Source organism: Schistocerca cancellata, chromosome 6 (assembly GCF_023864275.1).
Source record: "Schistocerca cancellata isolate TAMUIC-IGC-003103 chromosome 6, iqSchCanc2.1, whole genome shotgun sequence".
Classification (NCBI taxonomy): Eukaryota; Metazoa; Arthropoda; class Insecta; order Orthoptera; family Acrididae; genus Schistocerca; species Schistocerca cancellata.
This window is the reverse complement of record NC_064631.1, coordinates 169,385,618-169,401,825: the sequence shown is the minus strand read 5'-3', so window position 1 is coordinate 169,401,825 and position 16,208 is coordinate 169,385,618. Positions and strand designations below refer to the sequence as shown.

The following is a 16,208-nucleotide window of genomic DNA, read 5'->3' as shown; positions in this document are numbered from 1 at the left end:
ATGCGAATATATTTTGTTGACACCCATGTACGTAGGGAGAAATGATCATCATAATAAAATAAGAGAAATCAGGGCTCGAACGGAAAGATTTAGGTGTTCCTTTTTCCCACTCGCCGTTCGAGAGTAGAATGGTAGAGAAATAGTACGAAAATGGTCCGATGAACCCTCTACCAGGCACTTAAGCGTGAATTGCAGAGTAACCACGTAGATGTAGATGTAGCAATCTTTTCTTATAAGTTTACACCCTTTGACACGTCATAAGCCCAGGAAGAAGACTAGCATCTATTTTATATGTCTACGACGTGTATTTACCTGAGGTAAAATATTTTGATAAAGAGTGAAAAGACAAAAGAGTTGCTAGAGCACTTCCCCCAAAAGGCAAAACTTATAAGTTCGAGGCCCGGTCCAGCATCGATTTATCTTCCAGGAAAATTTACTACTATATTTTATCGGAACTCCGGCACTACAATGCTTAGATCAGGATTCCTTATGCTTCAGAACAGGCAAAGAATTAGGAGAAATAGAAAAAAAGAAAATCAAAATAACCAGGAAGGTGTTGGGAAATTAAGAGATGATAAACGAGTTTATGAAGAAAGTAGATGGAATGGAGAAAGAGTCGTATTCTATCGGCGCTTCATTTACTCCGAAGTGCCTTTTGTGCTGGAAAGTGTCATCGAATTGTAAATAACATGCCTTTTTGACGAGAGAAAGTTAAATTTTGTTTCGGAAGGTACACCGAAAGCCCTCCCCGCCTCGGAAGTGGATGAAATGGTCTAAAGTTGCTTGATGAGGGGGTGATAGGTATTCACATAAACAATATAGTGAATTTGATATGCTAAATGTACAAATAAAGACGTTTTGAGAAATAAGTTAGGGACGCTAATGATAGCGAAAAACTTAAACACGCTGATGGTTGTATTAGCAGAGGCCCTATACGTGATACAAAAAGCAATGCGCACTGGCTCGCACCTGCGGTGGCGGGCGGCGGCGGCTGCTGGTGGTCCCTGGCCGGCCCCAGCGTGGCGGGGGCGGCGGGGGCGGCACCGGCGCCGGGAGCGTAGCCGCCGTCCAGGTCGAGCTCCTCCTCCGCGGAGCCGTACTGGTCCACGTACTCGTCCCGCTCGTACGGGTAGACGCGCCTCGTCGGGCCCGGGATCTCTGCAACGCGAGCACAGCAGGTGTCACGCGCGCAGCCTCGATGGGACACTCGGGCATGCTGCAGGTGTTCGCCGGAAATACGCCTGTCACCTCAGGCATCCGATGGACTTGCGCTTATCGAATCAACTGCCTCAACCCCGCTCAGAGAGGGGATTATCTGCTCCTATACCTCTACAGCATAGACAAAATAAAAGAAAGCCCGGAAAAGTTTTCATGTAGGTTAAAATATTTATTTATTTATTTGCTATTTTCCGTCGGTCTGCTATCTAGATATAAGAACGGACCAAATATTGCACTTGAATTGACAGAGAATGTAGCACACAATATTTTAACCTAATTTCAAATGTGTCAATATAACTAAACATTATGGCCTTTAAGGGGGAATAACCTACGTAAAATATCTACATAAAAGTAATAAAACGAATTTTTTTTAAATATGAAAAAAATTATTCACACCCCATTTTGCCATCTGGTGTACAGATGTACTCGTATGTTCGTCTGGAATTCAGTAGACACGTGCTACTGTATTGCTATTCTATGCTGTACTGGTGAGTCACAGAAGCTGTAATTTATAACTCTGAACTACACAACTACACAATGCTATACCACATAGCACTACACTACACTGCACTACACTGCAAAGAACAAACACTACTGTGCTTCGTATTAACCAAGCTAGATTTATCACTTGTCTCTATAGTTAGCCCCTGGCACACTGAGGTACGACTCAGTATTCACAGGGGCTGCGCTGCTCTGTCACCCAAAGAGCAGAGATTGAGCGGTGGTTCTCAGGGTCTCACAAAATCCTTCCTTGTCTTCCAACAGTCACACTTCCTCACTCCTTCCGGAAGGTTGTTGCAGCTGGATGTCTTGCCGACTTGCGTCTCGTTGGCACGATATATAGCGTCTTCTTTCAGAGATGTAGACTTGCAGTTCATAAGCTGATATTTTAGCTGACATCGAGGGTAGCTTATGCCACATTTCCCCATTCCTTAATATGTTATTACCGAAGATGTTCCTGCCCTGGGCTGTAACATCTTATCTAATAGGACACACGCAGACGATGCTGTCCGGCATACCGAATGCTCCACATTCACAAGTTTATGTGAAGCGTTGTCGTATTTTCAGTGAATAGCTGGGTTGTGTACCAAGTCTGGACAGGTAGTTTGTAGCTCCCTTCTTCAGAAGAATAAATAACATTCTTCGTCGATCCTTCGCGTTAGGAAGCAACTAGCACGTTCGCCTCCGTGTTTCTGCTCTGTCCCAGATTTCTTGCCATTCGCCATCAATGCAAGCCTTTATATCTGCATTCGATGTGGCTCTTCTGTCCCATATATGATTTACTTTTATCATATTCGCCCTTCTTGAGCCGATATTATACATCTCTCTTGCTTGCTACTAACTCTGTAGGAAGCAAACCTCGTATTGGCGTTATTCTATACGCGCCAGTCAGGCGCTGGAGTACACTTCTCTGTGTTCGCCGTAGAGCCTGGGCCGTCTTTACAGTTCTCGATTTCTACGCCGAAATGGTCGACTCGTAGCCCACAATAGGAATTAAGATTGTTTGTGATAGCTGAAAACATCTTTGCCCAGTTGTTGCTATGTTGTTTAGGATTTTACTGCCCCATGTGCATGAAAGTTTTGGTTTGAGTCGATATTTATATCAAGGTATTGTAAAATTCCTTTCTTTTCACAGGCTGATTATTTATTCTGATTGTTGAGTTTCTTGCGCCAGACAATTTCCATTCAGTAATACATAAACGGTTTTGTGTGCTTGTATCGTTAGTTTGTTTCCTACACGCCAGATGCTAAGTCTTTCTAGAACTACTCTACTACTATTCTCTGATTTAGCAATCCGTTGATAGGTCCTATAATCACCAGATAGTCTGTGTAGGCGATGCCTACTCTGGAACCGGTTTAATAATACATTTATGCCGATATTCTAGAACTCAGCACCACGAACAAAGCCCTGTGGGCCGTCTGTGGTGACGTTTTTCTCAATTCTCTGCGAGTGACGTTTTAATTACACCTCCACGTCTGTGCAATAACCTTGCAGTGGTTATAGAGACTCCATGGACAGCCCATCTCTTTCAGTCATTTGAACAGGGCAGGTCACCACAATTTATCAAACGCCATGGCTATATCAGTCATTATGCCTATACTTGTCGACCGAGGTGTTCACAATGGCCATTGCGAATTTTGTCACATTCTCTGTGGATTTTTCTTTCCTGAATCCGAACTGCAGGGGGTCATGCCTGCCACTGGTCTGTGGTTCCTCAGGGAGCACCACAGAATCTTTTCCTGTAGTGTGGTTAGAGCATTTACCAAACAAATCTATTTGTAAGATTTCGGTTCTTTCGATCTTCCATCTTTTTTTTAGTATAGTGGTAGTCGGAATCTTCCAGAATTTTGGCACCTGCCCCTTACAAAACACATTCGTTTAATAACACTGTCATGTATGGTATAATTTGGTCCACTAGCTTGTGTCACACTTCTTCCATTTATTCTACCAGGACCTGGCGCTTTCTTCTTACTTAACTTCATTATTGCCAGCCTCACTTCCTCGTGGGCAACTGGAATCACAACACTAGTCTTCAAATGCTGTTCTAGCAGTTCAGAGCGAAGCTGCTGATGGTACTCTGTGTTTTCCATTTCGTATAGTCTGGCTACAGAGTTCTGAGTGGGTACTGCAATGATGTCTCCCAGCCTCTCCTCAGCTTGCCATCGCATCGTCTCAGATTTGATAATACTGTGGGTGATCCAAACTTGTTTATTGCAGGTTTGTATGGAAATCCCCTAATACCTCACAGTATTTTGTCCTTAGCGTAGGCCTACTAATTTTCTACTTATTTGGTGTAGTAGCTCTTTATATTGCTGTCTGAGTTTTCAATGGAAACTCAGCCTTCTTTGTCGTTCTCTTTCCCCTAAGAATCTCTGTTAGTATCTTCTCGCCTGCCTTCCTCTGCGTCTTAAAGACTGTATAGAGGGACTCCAGGGAATTTTAAACCCTTTTGACTTCGTAACCAATGTTGGGGTCGCCTTCTCTTACGCCGTCTGCGACGCTGGCACTAATTCGTCGCCTTTCGCTTCAACATCAAATCCGCTTCTTTGAAGTGATTGTAACTTGAATTCTGCCTTTCACAGTTCCAAGTTCACTTTGCATAGATTTTATAGTGCTCATACTGGATGTTAGCGGCTAATTCATTATCTGCGTCTCCAATTGTGAAGTGGATGTGATTGTGGTCACTTGTTAGTAAGACAGGCAACTCAATTTACCTCATATCCCATGACTGTGGATGATATAAGTTGGGTTGCCTATCTTAACGTCCGTGAAACATTTTTCTCGCAGTTTTGTTTCACTCTTCTGTATATAACAAGAGCTGATCATAATTTGTAAGGAGGTACTATTCAGGGAGACATAGATTCTAATAGGAGGACGAAAATCACCTGATCCTCCATGTATATGTCGATCAATGGGGAATATGTGTAAGACAAAAGAGGAATAACTGAAGGAGCAAGTTTATCTATTACCTCTGTAAGAGAAAGGTACTCACGTCAAATGGTCGCGCCAGTCATTCGGTATGGTAAGGAATTCGGAGATTCGTGGTGACACCATTTATTGGCATTTGTGCGAGGTGTTCTAAGAAGGTCGCCCAAAAGTTCTTTACTTTTGTCCTTTAATTTGATCGTTCATCTAAATGACGAAAATAAATAGATACACACGCTGATGAGCCAACACATTTTCAACACTGTCCACCGCGACGTTGGATGCCGCCAGGTGGCAGCAGACACGTAGCGAAGATGTAAGCTGCAAATGAGGAAATCCATTGAGATAAGTGACTTTGACAAAGGGCAGATTGTTATTACGCAGAGACTGTGAACGAGTATTTCGAAAGTGGCGAAGTTGGTCGAATGTTCACTTGCTCCTGTCGGAACGTCTACGGAAAGAGATAGAAGAACAGTGAAATCACCACCAGGCGCTAAATGCTTGGACGTACCCAACGATTCACAGACCGTGGGGTTCGAAGGCATGTCTGCTCTTTGAAGTAGGATGGATTGTGATCTATGGCATCCCTGCCTAAAGCGCACAATGCTCGTGCACGCACAAATTTGTATTGTACATTGTTGAAAATGGAGCTCCACATCAGACCACCCCTACGTGTTGACATATTGATCCCAACGACATCGTCAGTTACGATTGCAGTGGGCGAGGAACTATCGAGATTCGACCGTCAATCAATGGAACCGTGTCGGCCCTTCGACTGAATTACATTTTACCTACACTACGTCGATAGTCGTCTCGACAAACGCCGTCATCGAGATCGAGGTGAATAGCGGCAGACTACTGCCACGGACGCAGGCTGGTGGGAGCAGGATTACGCTACGGGAAAGATTCCGCTGAGCTTGCATGGGACATGTGATAGTAATCGAAGAAACGCTGACAGCTGCGAACTACCTGCATCCCCTCATGCTTGGTGCCTTCCCCGGCGGCGATGTCATCTTTCGGCAGAATAATTGCCCGTGTCTCGGACCCACAACCGTGCTACAATGGTTTGAGGAGCATTATAGTGAACTCACGTTGACGTCTTGGCAACCTAATCCTATGGAACCCATCTGTTTGCTATCGGGAGCCATTACTGCGTACGCAGATCTCAGCAGCCAGTTTAGCGAATTACATGACCTGCGCGTTGACATCTAGTGGCACATACCTCCATAAACCTACCAACAAACTGTCGGATCCCTGATACGCAAAATCAGTGATGTATTTCGTTTCAAACACAGACAAACAAGCTATTATGCAGGTGGTCATAATGTTTTGGCTCGTGAGTATATTTTACAAATGAGTGACGCACGCTTGAACAGCGGCTTGTTTAGTCAGTGCGAGAGCGACTGTACCTCTGGAAGATGGAACGATGAAACCAAAATTCCGCGAACTATGTTTTCACGACATGTTTACATGTTAGACACGAATCGAACTGTTAGTTCAATTTTATATTGGTTCTCGGAGTGCTAGTAGTTTTACATGAATGGTGTGTGTACAGAATATCAGCTGATGATGATGATATTTGGTTTGTGGGGCGCTCAACTGCGTGGTTATCAGCGCCCGTACAATTACCCAATCTTTGCTCAGTCCAATTTCGCCACTTTCCTGGATGATGATGAAATGATGAGGACAACACAAACACCCAGTCATCTCGAGGCAGGTGAAAATCCCTGACCCCGCCGGGAATCGAACCCGGGACCCCGTGCTCGGGAAGCGAGAACGCTACCGCGAGACCACGAGCGGCGGACACGAGAGAATATCAGCAGTCCGATTTGGTCTATAAATTGAACTTCGAAGTGATTTAATGAAAAGGGAGCAAGATTTCCTCATGCATGTCATTGAAATCGTGAGGAAGATGATTGGAAGGCGCGAGGAAGAGAAGGAGTAGGAGTGAGGGGAGGTAGACTCTTCACCAAGACGTCTCAATAATTATATCTACGCCACTAAAACGTACGAAACCGTTTTCTTAGGCGTTGTAAATTACGTGCGTTGTGTTGTGGAAAAAAGTGAGCAGTTGTCAGTAGTGGAATATTATTCTACTGCATTTTGAAGACCTTAACCCTTTGTTGCCTGACGGTACTTAAAAGTACCAGTAAGTTTTGACTCTCATTATTTTCTCGTGGTGCAGTTTCGTGATCTGAGAGCCTGTCGGTACGTAACAGTAACTCTGCTCTACTGTTTCATAGTTGTTATTGTGCAATACATAGACCTCTCTGGCGGTCAGAGCTTGAAATTGTTTTTCGCGCGCTGCTGTGAGAACAGAAGATTGTATGTGCTTGTTTCCATGGTGTTGCCTGAATTTGTGCGCAATTTATTGAAACTTCCGTTGAGTTTTCCATTGTACGTACTTATCTTCTTTGTTTTTTTATAACAGTTTGAAGCATTACGTTACAAGTGAATGAGATAAAGTGGAAAATATAAGGCGGACTTATTAGTACCGTCAGGTTGTGCGAACACTTTATTGTAGCAACAACGCGTTACCTCTCACTAGTTGTTCTGTCCACATTTTCTCACACAGAAATCCGTAAATACATTTGCCTGTGGAACAATTAGAAAAAACAGGAAAGGTTTGCCAGGGAATTTACCTAAAGAAAAATATTTAAGTCAAATCTCAAAGTGTCATCTTTAGAACAAACAATATTTCAATGGAAGGAAACTAAAGTAGTATATTTTGCGTCAAACGTCCATAGCACCGAACAGAGCGTTGTGACAAGAAAGTAGAAAGATGGAACTAGTATGACTATACCATGTCCAGTTATTGTATGTGATTACAGTAAAAACATGGGTGGTGTCCATCATGCAGACAGATTACGTTCAACTTATGGTCTTGACAAGCGATCAAAGAAATGGTGGCACCGTCTCTTTGGGGGAGGAATAGAAATTGCTTTTGTCAATGCTTACGTCATTTTCAGTGATCTACATGGGGCACTGCCACTGCTGGAATTCAGGCGTGCTGTGGCACTAGGGCTAATGAATGAGCAGCAAGTGCCAAATCTCAAAAAGAGAAACTCTGGTAAAGATGAAATAACTCTCCCAAAGAGAAGGAAGGATAACTTTTCTGTTCCGAAGGATGTACGTCTTGGCAACCGAGGAAACCATTTTGTAGTGTTCACTTGTGAGAGGACGATGCGAAATGTGTGCAAAAAATAAAATTCAGTCGAGACCACATTCACAATGTAGTACATGTAAAGTGTATTTGTGCTGCAATGAGAAAAAGAACTGTTTCCTACAATTTCATGAGGTATCAGTAAATATGTGATATGTATATACTGTCAAAAATGTATAGCCAAGTTACTATGTATTGTGAAGTTGCTCTAGAATAAATTTATGCAAAATTTAAAAAAATTCAGAAATATCATATATCTGTTAATTATCTAATGTAAAAATATTTAATATTTATGTGGAATAAAGTACAAGTTATAAAAATTGGAGCATTTTTCTGCGCATGTTGTGATTCTGTCCATGGAGTCTGACGGTACTTCTGAGTACCAGGAGAGAAATAAATTGCAAAAAATAAAATAAAATTTTACAAAAAATCCTACCGACATTTGAGGCCACAAAAGCATAAATTATGCAAAGAAAATGTTAAAAAGTAAAAATTTTCTTATGTCAGGAAACAAAGGGTTAAAAAGACTATAAAATTTTTGAACGAGCTAAAGCACATTTCTGTTGCTGCAATTTCTGGCTATTTGGAACGAATTGTTGCTGCCACTTAGTTTGGATTTCGTAATACAGGGATGATCCATGCATGATTATATACATATTTGTTATTTAAACTGTATAATTAGTTTGTAGTACTACCTTATGCGATCAAAAATATCCCGACCCCCCTAAAAACATCCATTTTTCATATCAGGTGCATTGTGCTGCCACCTACTGCCAGGCACTGCATATCAGCGGCCTCAGTAGTTATTAGACATCGTGAGAGAGCAGAATGGGACGCTCCACGGAATTCACATACTTCGAACGTGGTCAGGTAATTGGGTGACACTTGTGTCGTATGTCTGTATGAGACATTTCCACATTCGTAAACATCCATAGGTCCACTGTTTCCGATGAGATAGTGAAGTGGAAACGTGAAAGGACACGTACAGCACAAAAGCGTACAGGCCGACCTCGTCTCTTGACTGACACACACCGCCGACATTTGAAGAGGGTCGTAATGTGTAATAGGCAGACATCTATCCAGACCATCACACAGGAATTCCAAACTGCATCAGGATCCACTGCAAGTACTATGACAGTTAGGTGGAAGGTGAGAGAACTTGGATTTAAGCGGCTGCTCATTAGCCACACATCACGCCGGTAAATGCCAAACGACGCCTCGCTTAGTGTAATTAAGTGTAAACATTGTACCATTGAACAGTGGAAAAGCGTTGCGTGGAGTGACAAATCGCTGTGCACAATGTGGCGATCCGATGGCAGGGTGTTGGTATGGCGAGTGCTCGGTGATCTTCATCTGCCAGCGTGTGTAGTGCCAACAGTAAAACTGGGACGTGGTGGCGTTAGGACGTGGTCATGATTTTCATGGAGGGGGCTTCAACCCCTTGTTGATTTGTGTGGCACTGTCACACCACAGGCTTACATTGATGTTTTAAGCACCTTTTTGCTTCACACTGTTGAAGAGCAACTCTGGTTGGCGATTGCATCTTTCAGCACGATCGAGCACCTGTTCACATCGCACTGCCTGTGGCGGAGTGGTTATACGACAATAACATCCCTGTAATGGACTGGCCTGCACAGAGTCCTCACGTGAATCCTATAAAACACCTTTGGGATGTTTTAGAACGGCGACTTGGTACCAGGCCTCACCGACCGACATCGATAGCTCTCCTCAGTGCAGCACTCCGTGAAGAATGGGCTGCCATTTCCCAAGAAACCTTCCAGCACATGACTGAACGTATGCCTGTGAGAGTGGAAGCTGTCATCAAGGCTAAGGGTGGGCCAACACAATACTGAATTCCAGCATTACCGATCGAAGACTCCACAAACTTGTAAGTCATTTTATGCCAGGCGTCCAGACACTTTAGATCTCATTGTGTATACAGCAATGTTTTACTAACAATCCAGTCCAAGTAGTAAAAAATCTGATTTTAAATGAGTGTTGTAGTGGTCTTCAGCCCGAAGACTTATGATGCGGATACCCAAGCTAGTCTGTTTTAATCTCATAATACCTGCATATCTCCTTCAAATTACATCCGCTGCCTGCTACAGCGAAGTTTGTATCTCCATTTATTTCTGCCACGCGAATTTCCCTTCAGTTGACGACATCTTCGTGCCTGACGATGTGATGTGTAAATGAATCCCTTTATTTAGTCAAGACGCGCCATAATTCATTTTCTCCCCATCTACCCGTCTAATCTTCAGCATTCATCTGCAGCACCACTTTAAAACGCTTCTACTCTAGTCTTGTCTGAAAGCATTGTCGTTCTTGTTTCATTTTCGTGCAAGCCTAATTTAGATAAATAACCTGAGAAAATATTTTCTTGTTATTGCCAGTTTCATATCTAATTCTCTCTAATTCGGCCATTGTAAGTTATTATTCAGGTTAAGTATACCACATCTAGTGTATGATTTACTAATCTCATTGTTTCAGCGTCGCTTGATTTACTTCGGCTGCATTCATTTATCAATGTTTTCTGTTGTGAAGTTGCTACCATAACCTGTTTATGAGACAATACACATGATCACATGATCTTTCAAATCCCTCGTCGTCTCTGACAGTCTTACTACTTCGTCACCAAAATAGAAAGATTTACATTCTTCTCCCTTCTTTCCAATTTCTCCTCGGTTTACTTTACAGCTTATTCAATATACAGACATCCGGTATATGCTCCAAACCTGTCTCCCTTCTCAACTATTGCTTCCTTTTCATGTCATTCGACTCTTAAAACTACAAAAAAATGGCTGTGAGCACTATGGGACTTAACTTCTGAGGTCATCAGTCCCCTAGAACTTAGAACTACTTAAACCTAATTAACCTAAGGACATCACAAACATCCATGCCCGAGGCAGGATTCGAACCTACGACCGTAGTGGTCGCGCGGCTCCAGACTGTAGCGCCTAGAACCGCTCGGCCACTCCGGCCGGCTTAAAACTACATTCTGGTTGCTGTTCCCGTTAAACGTAACGTTTGGATCCATGTATTAGATTCCTGGTTACTTCAAAAACTTAGATGTTCGAGTCAGTAGTCTCAAAAGATTACCCGTTGCACCTACTTTATTATGTGTTTAACACCCTCTTCTCATCTGAAGTGAGGTCGTCTACTTCCTCCAACAATACTTCAATAAGTCCCACTCTCTCTAATCATCCATTTCTCTCGGTAGAGATCATCAGCGCACACTCCGCTGCAGAGTAAAAATCTCATTCTGGAAACATCTAGTGGTTAGTAGTGCGCTACACAGGGTTGTCCATATAAGATAATAAATACGGCTCCTATCTTCAGGTGTCTAGCTGTTCAGGATTTTTATTATTGCTACCGTGTTGCTTTTTCACGAGTCTAACAAACCTGTGACCAATCACACTTCCTTTTTTGCAAGAGGGGTAAACAGAAAGTTGTATCTATAACCTGGAAAAAAATGAAATTCGCTGACTGATATGCTGCTGGTTCGCCGATATGAGTCGGTTGTTCTGGAAAATGTAAATCAGTACTGTAGCCCATTGTTAAAAAGGTTAAAACGAAATTTATCGAGGCTGTGGAGTCCGCCCAGAAAAAAATTATGAAATAAAATATTTACTTTAAAACTAGAGACGCAAGAACATAATTTCTGCCCTTCCAATAAAGCTCTCTGCATCCACCCTCAAACGAAACCCAGAATCGGGACAAAAAACTTCGTTTTAACCGCTTTACTATAGTACTTTCGTTAACTCACATCGTTGTAATGCTTGCTCAGGTATTAATCAATGGACAGTGAGTATGTGTACCTACAGACTGTATAAATAAATAGTGCGTAGCGCAGCCTCGCGTGTGCTGAACACAGCCGTAGGCCGGACACTCACCGTACAGACGTATGCTGGACTCAACTTCCCCCAGTGAGTTCTTTGCGACGCAGCGGTAGGATCCCAGGTCCTTCTCCTGGAAGTTGCGCACCACCAGCACCATCCTGGTCTCGAACATGGACTTGCTCACCGTCTTCACCTCGTACTTCTCGCTGGAGATCAGCATCTCGCCTGTGAGGACACACACTTCTGAGTCACTCCGGAAAACACCCGTTTCATTGTTTATTCATTTATAATTTTATTTAGCCCGACCAGATTAGGAATTTCCGGTCTTCATCGCACAGCGTACCACGAAATACACGTTTCAAAAACTATTACTAAACCTTGTTTATCAAGTTTCTTAATTCCCCTACGTACTTGTGGCTCAGTTAATTTTAAGTGGAAAAACCATATGAAGAGCCCACAGAAAAAATGGAGCAAGTTACATTTGTACATTTTTCAGGAGAGCAAATATAAACATTCAGTATTACAAAGAAATACTTGAAAGACTCGAATAGAGTGTAATCGATGTAATTATGATGACAAATTTAATAGCTGTAAAGTAAGCACATTACGAAAAGTAATAGCTGAAACTATATGACAAAAAAGACAAAACTTGGAAATAAACTACACCTTTGTAACGGAAATAACGTGGCAAATCCATCAAATTCTGGTAAGCTTTCTTCTCATCTTTGTGTTGTTTAGCTCATATTTGCCAAAGATAGGTTTTGTTGATAGTCCGTGCATATTTCTTCATTTTCGGCTATTGTTATTTCCTCTCTTTTCGCTTTCTTGAATAAAATGTAACAGTTCTAACTTGTGAACCCGGTATTCCTTACCAAATGCTTAAATTTCATTTCTAATTTCTAACTTATCTTTTTCAGACATATTTTGGCAAGGCTTTTCATTCAGACTTTTTAATTCTGCCTGAAATTTGTCACATGTTGAGTAGGTATCTGAATGCGGGTGTCCAAGTGATAAGTTAAAGTTCCTGTTAAAGATTTTCCGGCGTGTCTCTTTATAAAATTTATGCCATTTTTTATTGATAGTTCTTCGGGAAGGATTATGGTGTCTGTCTTTCCCTTGCATAGTGGCTACTTCTTCTCTTAAATGGATTTATGTGGTTTGTAACGGCTGCTTCCTTTTCTTTGGGTAGTTTCCAAGCATGGGTAACATTCATGTCTCTCTTGTCTTTCTGATATTCCTGTATCCTTTGAACCACCTGCAGTCTGTGCTTTGATATTCTATGCAAAGCAATGAAGTTCTTTCGGCAAACAGGAATTTTGCTCATCGTAAAATTTCGTTTGATTCTGGCAATGTATCGGCAAGTGCAATCTCTGGCATTGGCATCGCTATGCTTAGGCCTTCTTCGACCACTTAATGTCACTGAAATTAAGCTGATTAAATGAATGGTTATTCCAGTTACCTAACAAATTAAATTTGTTTAGGAGCTTTTCTCACTCGTGTGGTTTCATTTATTCGAAACATTCAGACCGCGAGCATTTACAGCCACTGCCTAGCGCATGAGACATTGACCTAAGGTCACTACAAACATTTCTCATTCTGCCATTAAGTTTATTTCTAACAGACTGGTTAACAGATGGCGTTCCACCTTCACCTTGCAATGAACCAACACGTTAAAGATCTTAAGAGGCTCACGTTACTGTCACATTTCAAACTGAGCACTGTTATAATGTAAAATGTAGAAGCAAACCTTGGATTTACCCCATTCTTTCGGTGAGAAGAAAGCCTTAGAACGGTCTTCCCGTTGCCACTAAAAGTAAAGCCCTTTGTATCCTGGTGAAAATCATTCTAACTGTCTTGCGTAATCGGCGGGTACCGTCAAAATCTACCATAAACCCATTTCCCTATTAAACAGACACCCCATATTTTCCCTGGGGTCCTCATGTTGTACACCCGCTATAGCACATAGTTTCGGCTACTTTTGCCACAAGAATAGTTCCAACTTTGGCTATATTGAAGTTATTATTTTAACGTATTTTCCATACTTTCATTCACTGATGTCGCACAGGGTAATATTTCAGGGAAATTCCATACTTGCCCAAAAAGTATTCACTGCACAAAAGAAAGTAATTAGAAATATGGTGAGGTTCCCAACATGTACAACTAGCAGGCATCTCTTTAAGCAGCAGAAAATTTTTCACTTAAATAATTATTATCAACAATCCATCTGAGTTTGAGGATAACAGAAATATTCATAAGTATAACTCTAGACGAAAAATCACCTGCATTACAGTTTAATTAAACCAACTTTGGCGCAGATAGGGATAAAATATGTAGCAGCAAAACTATATGTCGTACTAACTGAAATGTTTGGTAGACAGCAGAAATATTTCAAAGGTACAAGTTAAAAGTGATACTCCTTAAGCGCTCCTTCTACACCGTAAAGAAATTTCTGAATAGAAATAATCCCTCGATTATTCGAGAAAGGAAACACTAAATTGTTAACATGAAGCTATTCAATTATTTTGTTGATGTTTAAGATGTACGTTTATTTGAGTACATCCTTCGTTAGAGTAGGTTCTAATAAGTAGATACGGTATTTTATCATTTTTATAAGTAGTCTACATCAAATTGTACTCGGACCAGCGCCTATAGGAAACGATTATTGGGTTACGTGTTTTATATTATCCTAACTTTCCCTTTTTGATCAGCAACTTCTGTTTCATGAACACTCCCTGTCTTGAATGAAATCCATTCTGTAAGTTTGGCTGTGGGCTAATGCGAATTTTGTGCTATCTCCGAGCTTATAAACGAAGGGCTGAACCTTTGGAACGGACAGGATAATAGCAAGGGGGAAAGGATACAAGAACAAGTAGAGAAATGATGGCAGAGGACCCCAACTTGCTCGGTCTTGGCGATGTTGACGTGGAGCACGTAGGTGGGAAGATCTTTCCCGACGAATTATTGGGCGTTTGCTGCCAGTGGTTGCAGGAAGTTCGTGGTAGAAGCTTCGACAGTTTGATAGAAAATCTGTCAGTTAAAACGGGTAAACATGGGATCCGTAGGACGTGCTTCTGACGCGAGGCTATTGGACCGTTATGTTGCTGACCGCTGTGTTGCTCCCAGAAGCTAGGTCTGCAGTTGGCAGGAAAGTGTGCCAAATTATGCGTCCTCTCAGGGGTGTTGAGGAGCGAGTGGTGGTCAGTTGAAGACGGGACGAGCTACAGTCTAGAAGCGTTTGAGGTGCTGTTGGCCGGTGGGGACGTGCTGAGCAGCTGTACTACGAAGCAATGACGGTTAGAAGCAGCGCAAATGCTTGCTGGCGTGCTGTTAGTTAGGTTACGAACAGGGCTTGTTAGCAGTCACAACTCTGTGTATCGTACCCTTTCCGAATATCTGAAATCCTTGCCACATGTGTCGTAAGCTAAATTCTTTACACCGCCTTGTTTTTGGTTCACCAGTGTGTTCCTTATCTTGCTTTAGTAATGGGAACGAACATTAACTTCTCTCTCGCTCTGCTCTTGTCCCCTAAAAAATGGTTAGCCAATCTGTAATGAATAATAGAAACTTTATTTCCTGTTCTTTTCCCTCAACAATTTTTTCTCTGCTGCAGCATGTTGAATCAAGCACAAGCTTATGAAATTCTCTCCATTATTCCGATAGAGGCATCCCCCTCTCCCTATGCTGATCACTTTGTCTGCCAAGTTTTTGTCAAGTCTTCATTTAGCAAGAGGCAGCAGAATTTAAGAACCTTGTTTGATACATAGTTCAAATTTCCTTCGTGTAAAAGTAACTCTAGATAAATTCAATAGTTTCAATAGAGTCTTTTATTTCAAGCATGCCACGTCCTTTATACATGCATTAGGTAATAGATTAAGAAATATATGAGGTACAGCTAAACATTGTTTGTCTCCATAAGGCCATGCTGTGCTGCTTGTGTCCGTTGTGTTAGGTCAAAAAAATGTTTTGCGTGTTTTTAGGGCAAAAATTGATCCAACTTTAACTAACCATACTGTGACCATTGCACTTAGGGCGCACGACACCACCATCAGTGGTTGTATTAAAAGTACAATAGGAATTAGTCGTCAAGCGTATTAATGCACATTTGTTTCCTGTTTTCAACCAAAAATTAAGATCACTAGTTTACCATCATATCACTTCATACTACCAAACATAAAATCAAAGCCGGTACCATATAATGTCTATGAAATGTGTGTTCTACTTGCATGTTTATTCGGACGCCTCGTTGCAGACCTACGTGACCTCTAATCTGAAGAATATTAATGGATAACCGCAACCGTGGTCAGGAACTGTAACCTTCAAACCTTACCTACGTTCCAATTACACATAGGAAGTTTGATGCCGTCCTTGTTTCCCAGCTGCTCGCTGTGAGGTATCTTGTTTTTAACAATAGAGTCGTATCTGCCAGGAGAGCACAATCAACTACACTGCCTCGCCCCGAACCAACCTCAACCAACTTTCCGTCCCACATTTGACACACTAAACGTTAAAAGCAAGACGAACTGCGTAGCTATAACGCACCTTTGAAAACAGCAAAGAGACC

The 16,208-nt window shown here is 41.9% G+C and overlaps 1 protein-coding gene across 1 annotated transcript in view; it reads right to left on the bottom strand.

Annotated features, from left to right (window-relative positions):
- Nucleotides 1–295: 295 nt before the first annotated feature.
- The window catches only part of LOC126088227 (lachesin-like), a 580,958-nt gene continuing 565,045 nt past the window's right edge, over nt 296–16,208 (bottom strand). Inside the window, exons 8-10 of the mRNA XM_049906355.1 lie at nt 11,702–11,872; nt 1,045–1,158; nt 296–312 (exon numbers count right to left, since the gene is read on the bottom strand). Coding sequence (XP_049762312.1) covers nt 296–312; nt 1,045–1,158; nt 11,702–11,872 — 302 coding nt within the window. The remainder of the gene's footprint in view (nt 313–1,044; nt 1,159–11,701; nt 11,873–16,208) is intronic.